Source organism: Lolium rigidum, chromosome 6, assembly GCF_022539505.1.
Source record: "Lolium rigidum isolate FL_2022 chromosome 6, APGP_CSIRO_Lrig_0.1, whole genome shotgun sequence".
In the NCBI taxonomy this organism is placed as follows: Eukaryota; Viridiplantae; Streptophyta; class Magnoliopsida; order Poales; family Poaceae; genus Lolium; species Lolium rigidum.
Genome location: NC_061513.1, coordinates 354769764 through 354776900, shown reverse-complemented (window position 1 = coordinate 354776900; position 7137 = coordinate 354769764). Strand labels below are relative to the sequence as shown.

Genomic DNA, 7137 nt, shown 5'->3' with positions numbered 1-7137 from the left:
ACATATGTTAGAAGGGTTACTCATTTTGGGCCTTTTTGTAAATTCTCTTGCCTTTTTTTCAAAATCCACATATGGACGACTCAACGCGAATCTACAAACGCGAATGCTTGGTAGGAAAAATAAAGAAAACGAAAAGAGAGCAGAGAGGAGATTTGACAAGTGAGGTCCTGAATTTTTTTTAAAAAGCCCACAATAATTAGTTCTGCCTCTTGCAATGCTTCCGTTTCACCACGTCATAAATGATAGTGAGATCCGCTGTCAGATTCTCTATTAACTCGGCTAAAAACACGAATCATTGAACATTGCAACGAATTCTCATAATACTAGTGGTTTCTTGCAATTTCGCTGAATAATGGTGGTCTTGCGAACTTCGCGCACTAATGTGGTGGTTTTTTGAAATTAACTCGACCATCACTAATGGAACACAAGCCATAAGGACAACATTGTCAGGTGCAAATTCACCCTGCACCATGATGTGAAATTACTAGTGCTATAGCCATGTATCTACGCTTGTGACTAATCGGTTCCGAAGTCCTAACTAATCTATAGACCTGTACTAGGAGGCTTGAGTTGGCGGATCGTTCTTAGGAGGCAGGACACAGAAGGCTGTGGTTGAGGCGCTCGAGCGATGTTCCATTGCAGAGATAGAACTTTTTGATTGCAGAGATTAAGTCATTCTTAATTATGTTCTGCGCTGACTTGCCCGAGATCTCCGCCCGAGTCTGCACACTTTCCGCTCTAACGGCTGCCGACGACGGGAGGCGTCGCGGGGCCTGGAGCTTGTCTTCGTCTACGTCGGTTGGTACAGAGCACGGTGTTCATGCAATTTGATTTTCCTCTCGCGTGCTGTATATGGTTGCTGGTAGTTTCTGTTCTGTATGGTGTTCTGCGCTGCCAATTTTCATAATATACATGTCGATGAAGATGAGAAGGATCTGACAATCCTATTCATATATTTTTTATTTTGCTTGTGAGAGAACTATGATTTATTTCGTGGATCTGGTTATATAATATGGAGTAATGAACTGCCGGGAACTCGGGATGCTATTCTAATCTATAAATTTCGCTCTTCCCGCATCCAGTTCAATCACCATCAGCCGGCACATATTCTACTGGATGTTTTGAAGATACTCCAGAATTATCACCAAAATCATACGCTTATACTCTTTTTTTTAGTAAATATTCCGCAGCCCCGCTGATTAACAATCGACAGATTAGTTCCTTAACTTTAAGCTGATCGAGCAATTAACGATTACTGATTAATATTTTTGATGTCTTCTAATATTGTTTACACTTTTTACGGAAGCTGTAAAAACTTTGACTCGGAAGCCAAAAGCTATATTAAATTCTAAACAAACACTCTAAAATATTCCGATGCAAAACGTGTTTAAAATCATTTTAGCAAAAAAAAGACAAATTAAAGTATTTTGGTTATTAAACATGATAATTATGTAATAGAAGTGTTATAAATAGAAAATTCGTTTCAAATTTGCATATATTCAACATCTTCGGCACTTAGGGCATTCCAGACATTTCACTCCTAAACCAACAACAACAGCTATAAAAAGCCCCAGCTATAAAAAGCACTCCTACAAAACATCAAATCTCCGGTTCCAACAACTGCTTTTTCACAGGTCACCAGCTACATCTGGTTCTCAAAAGTTGCAGCCCAAACAAACATACACTGAATGGACTGCTTTATGGTTTCCTATGTTAACTGATCTTCACTCTGAATCAGGCCAAGCTGTTGGCAAATGGGCCTGGGCTCATCGCACTGTCATGAAAGACGGGAGACTTGGTGGCAAAGCCGTTCACTTGGGCAAGTTGATGATGATATACTGAAGATTTCCTTGAGGGGGCACTAGGAGTTGAAATGATTCCATCCTAAATGAGTGCACTAATGCAGTTGTGTAGTTAGTATTAAGTCTGAAGTAATGAAGCCTGGAATGCAGCATAGAAATCCGCAGCAGTGTCACTGCTTGGTTCAGGTGCTTAAGAAATACCTGAACCAACTGTCGCACCACACAATGAATGTTTAAATTCGGCAGTTGGTTCAGGAGTTCAACAAACTAGTTAAGGTCTCGAAAGTATCTCGCGTGCATTCCAATCACATGGCCAGGTGAAACAACATATTCTAAGATAATCTAGCTAAGAACCCATCAGCTCGAATCTCTATAAATCAATTAAAAGGGTGGTAGCAAATCCAAGCTCAAAAACTGTGTAACCAACAGTTTCTTGGCAGTCTTCCAACTCCTCGGGATTTGTCGCTACCAGAGAAGATGTATCTCACATAGGTAAGAAACACAGAAATTCTCTAATTACCACAAGAGTCCAGGACATAGTAAAAGGTCAAATGGTCTGATGATAACTAATAAGCGAGTACCAATCTTCCATTAATTGGTGCAGTCCTGGCGTCCACACTAATCTTCAACTTCAGTATTCCTATTCCTGCAGACGCATAAACAAAGGCAACAAGATCACGATTGAACGTGCAGAAAATAAGATAACACGAGAAACGTACGCTCGAAATGAATCAATGTCCTTCTGGAATTTTTCTAGTTCCTCTGAATTGAACATGACGTCCTTGGGCTAAATCATACAGACAAAATGAAAATTAGTAGTAAAAAACAAAGTACATGTACGAAAGTATATAAAGATTGAAATGTGTGACACACCAGTTGGCTGAAATCTTCTCCCGGTTTTTCGTTTTGAAGAAAACAGTGGATAAAGAAAAGAACATATATGGCACTATCATCCGCAGTTTGCAGTGGCACCTGCAAAGTTGTTTAGGTACCAATGTTTCATGATGAGAAATTGAAAGCAGAAGCACTGATGCAGACATGAAATATAACTTCAAGATGTTAAATCATGTACCTCAGGAAATTCAAGATGGACTTCATTTATGAACTCCTCGATGTCTGGCCGCTCTTCAGATTTTAAAATATCAACAATGAATCTGGTAATACAGGTGAAGGAAACAAAATAAAACCATGATAGTCAAGTAGTATAACACAAAGCTTGCCAACTAAGTGCCATGGAAAGTGTAAATCATGTCAGCAAAAACACCGCTTCCATGATTACTTTAGAGGCCTACAAAAAGAGATATAGAGGAATCGGACCTTTTGATGGTTGATGGCAGATTTGCCAGATCTGTTGTTTTGAGTGAATCCAACAGAAGCATACGAGGCTTTTTCTTAGTATCTGAGTAGTTTGTCTCTCCGAAATTGCATAAGACAAGAAGGTTCCAGTGTCCCCTATGTTGAAGAAAGTGAAAGTATGATACCATATTGTACAAGCAAAATAGGTCACTTCACAAAGTGTTAAGGAGTATACCTACCAACAGACAATAGGGACAAAAACATATTGTCTTGAGAATATCTTCTTAGCCTTTATCCACTTAAGGATGTTTGGTTTATTATCCCCGCTTTTATACATGTAAAACCATATTGAATCAAAGTATGCATATGCACTCTTCTTATATTCATCTATTCGTTTCCAAAGATCCCTATGCACAAAGTTATAGAAGCAAATAAGAAAAGGTAGTGTTAAAAAAGAAGAAAAGAAAGACAATAGCAAGACATACTCCATGTACAATTCAAAAATATCAGTATCCAACTTGTCTTCTTTCGTTTTGCCCCTCCTGCTATTTGCAATGTGTTTTGAACTTCTTTTTGAGAGGTGGTCATCATCATCACAAGAGGGCTTGCACGAGGGTAATACATTTCTATTCCTGCAGATGGATAAAAAGGGCAACAAGATTACGGTTGAACTTGCAGAGAATAAAGACGGCATCAGAAACATACGCTCGAAATGAGTCAATGTCCTTCTGGAATTTTTCTAGTTCCTCTGAATTGAACATGACATCCTTGGACTAAATCATAGAGATAAGTAATATTAGTAAAAAAACAGTTACACGTAGGGAAGTCTAGAAAAGGTTGAAAATGTGATGCACCAGCTGGCTGAAATCTTCTCCCAATTTTCCATTTAGAAGAAAACAGTAGATGAAGAAAAGAACATATATGCCACATTCATCCCCAGTTTGCTGTGGCACCTGCAAAGTTGTTTAAGTACCAATGTGCCACGATGAGAAATTAAAATCAGAAGCAATGATGTAGATGTGAATAATGAATTTGAGATGTTAACTAACATACCTCAGGAAACTCAAGGTGGACTTCGTTTATGAACTGCTCGCTGTCTTGCCGGTCTTCAGTTTTTAAAATATCAACAACCAATCTGCTAATGCCGGTGAAGAATATGAATAAAACTACGATATTTAAAGCATAACACAAGGTTGCCTACTATGTGATATTCGAAGTGTAAATCATGTCTACGAACAGAGCGCTTCTATGATTACTTTGAAGGCCCACAAAAAGGGACATAGAATCAGACCTTTTGATAGCTGATCGCAACTTTACCGGATTTGTTGTTTTGAGTGAATCCAGCAGAAGCATACGTGGTTTTTTCTTAGTATCCCAGTAGTTTGTCTCTCCAAAATTGAATAAGACAAGGAGGTTCCGAGTGCCCCCTATGGTGAAGAAAATGCAAATATGAGACTATATTATTAGAAAAGAAAAATAGGTCATTTCACAAAGTAATAACAAGAGTAATTGACCTACCAACAGACAATAGGGACAAAAACATATTTTTTTGAGAATATCTTCTTAGCCTTTATCCACTTAAGGACGTTTGATTTATTATTCCCGCTGTTGTACATGTTAAACCATAGCGAATCAAAGTGTGCATATGAACTCTTCTTATCTTCATCTATTCGCTTCCAAAGAACCCTATGCACAAAGTTATAGCATCAAATAAGAAAACCAAGCATTGAAAGAAGAAGAAGAAGAGAAAGACAAAAGCAGGACATACTCCATGTACAATTCAAAAATATCGGTATCCAACTTGTTTGTGTTCGTTTTGGCCCTCCTGCTATTTGCGATGCGCTTTGAACTTCTTTTTGGGAGAAGGTCATCACCACAGGAGGGTAATACATTTTTGGAGATCTCTGGTGTCTCCACGGTTTCCCTTCTGCTTGGTCGACAGCGCTTGCTTTTGCACTCTACACATGCAAAAAATAGAAATTACATAGAAATAGAGATACAGATACATATCTAATAGACCAAAAAAAAAATCTACTCCTTTAGGACATCAACTTCAAAATTATCTTCTGGGGGGAGCTTAAAGATGCAGAATACGCATCTGGCACAATTAACAATCAGTGACCACATTAACCGAGCATAAAAAGAGTGAGCAGATGTGCTCCTTTCAAAGAAAAAGGCACAACTATGGTTCATGAATGGTGAGGAAAATTACTCCTAACCCAAAGAGATAATAATCTATGCTGTGTAAGCATAGATGTAAGCTAAGTTACGATAACGCAGACGCAGAGCATAGAGGAAAAAACGTGTCCAGCTTCGGCAGAACAAACCATATTAAAAAGCGAATTAAAAGCCAAAACACCTAGGATCAAAGCCAGATCGAACAAGTGAAGGCCAGAGGCATTCACCTGGGAGAGCAGACTGCCATGTTTCAAGACAGCCTTCAAAACAGGTATGACGCATGAAGCCACCCAAATGGTGCACTGGAAGCACGGGCCCATTCAAAAATCCAATGCATATGCATACGAAGCTCGAGTGCCTTGATTGAGATGCAGATGCTAGTCCTTACAGATCTAGACCACTAAATGTTCTTGATTTACAGAATCACATCATGCCATGTGTACCGCTATTTAGAATGCTGAGGCACCAGTGAATACCAAGAAGCTACTAACAAATAAGCAAGTAAGCAACCATTTAACTGTAAGCAAGATTTACACCAGGACCAGCACGAAATCTAACTAGTAAAACAGTTTCCAAGCACCAAATGAAGCCAGAAAGCTTCTCCACATTTATGAAATTATTACACAAGCTTCTCCACATCAAAAACGAGTATTCCAATATATGTACGCATCACGGCGACAGGCATACCAATAATCACGAGGACATGCTTAATCGTTCGAGAATAGAAAATGGGAGGCTCACCCTCGCCGTCGCTGTCGTCGCTGTCCAGGTCGACGAACACCTGGGTGTGAGTGCTGCGGTTGCGGCTCCGGCTGCTGCGGCGAGGCATGGTGGCGGGCGCTCCAGAGCGGAGAGCGATCTGATTGATTTCGGCGATGGCGAGCTCGATTTTGGTGGAGATGGGAGTGAAGGGGACGCCTCTTTCTTGCTTGCCCCCTTTTCTGCAGCTATTTTGGATTTGACTCCTCTGTGGGTGCTGCTGACCCGGTTTCAGTTTTAAATGCGAGCGGTAAGCGGTGCGAGACAGAGCGGTTCTGTACTTCAGTTCAAGGCTTCAGTTCTGATCGATCCCGTGACAAACTCGTCGGATGACCCAGCTCTGTGCCTCAAGCATTCACCTTTTTCCTTCTACGGTGCAAAGAGGTGAAGAAATATGCCTGCCTCTGGATGACTGGATCTGTGGACTGTGGTCAGAGTGGCTCAAGCATTCACCTTTTTCTACCTCAAGTATATTGATACAAAATACACTTAAGACTGCTGAAAGCCTGAAACCACTCCAATGCATCAAGTGCATAACCCTGATCGTGTTATGCAGGAGATGGGCATACAATATCCCTAAAAATAGGGAGCCCCTACTTATCACTCCAGTGCGGGAGCGATGAGCGAATGGCTCCCGCCGACTGTGTTCCAGTTGGGCCAGCCTAGGTAACAAGTAACGGTTGTTTTCCACAGTTTTTCCTTTTTTGTTATTTCATTTTTTACTTTTTTTAAAAAAACTTCTGGACTTTGAAAAATGTTTGAATTTTTAAATTGTCAATTAAAAAATGTTCGAATTTGAAAATTCTTTAAAAAAATGTTTAAATTTGAAAATTGTTCGAATTTGAAAGTTATTTTTTGCAAAAAGAATTGTTTGAACTTGAAAACTATTGGAATATGAAAAATGTAGAACTTGAAAACTGTTCAAATATTAAAAACGTTGAATTTGCAAATTTTCGAGTTAAAAAATGTCATAACAGGAAGAAAAAAAAAGAAGAAAACAATAATGCACATTAGTATGCAATTTGTTTTCTAGCTTGTTATTAATGGGTTATTAATTGTTTATGGAGAAATCATTAGCCCAAAAGAGAAAAAAACATACGAT

General features: G+C 39.3%; 1 protein-coding gene across 1 annotated transcript; it reads right to left on the bottom strand.

The window, feature by feature from the left end:
• Positions 1–2159: 2159 nt before the first annotated feature.
• Positions 2160–4510, bottom strand: LOC124661609. Its single transcript, XM_047199489.1, has 11 exons — positions 4390–4510; positions 4152–4233; positions 3953–4051; positions 3804–3871; positions 3584–3730; positions 3338–3505; positions 3120–3254; positions 2875–2956; positions 2676–2774; positions 2522–2589; positions 2160–2448 (listed from the first exon to the last, which is right to left on the bottom strand). The coding sequence occupies exons 1-11, from the start codon at positions 4449–4451 to the stop codon at positions 2421–2423; spliced, it is 1038 nt and encodes a 345-aa protein (XP_047055445.1). The 5' UTR covers positions 4452–4510; the 3' UTR covers positions 2160–2420.
• Between the last annotated feature and the right edge of the window lie 2627 nt (positions 4511–7137).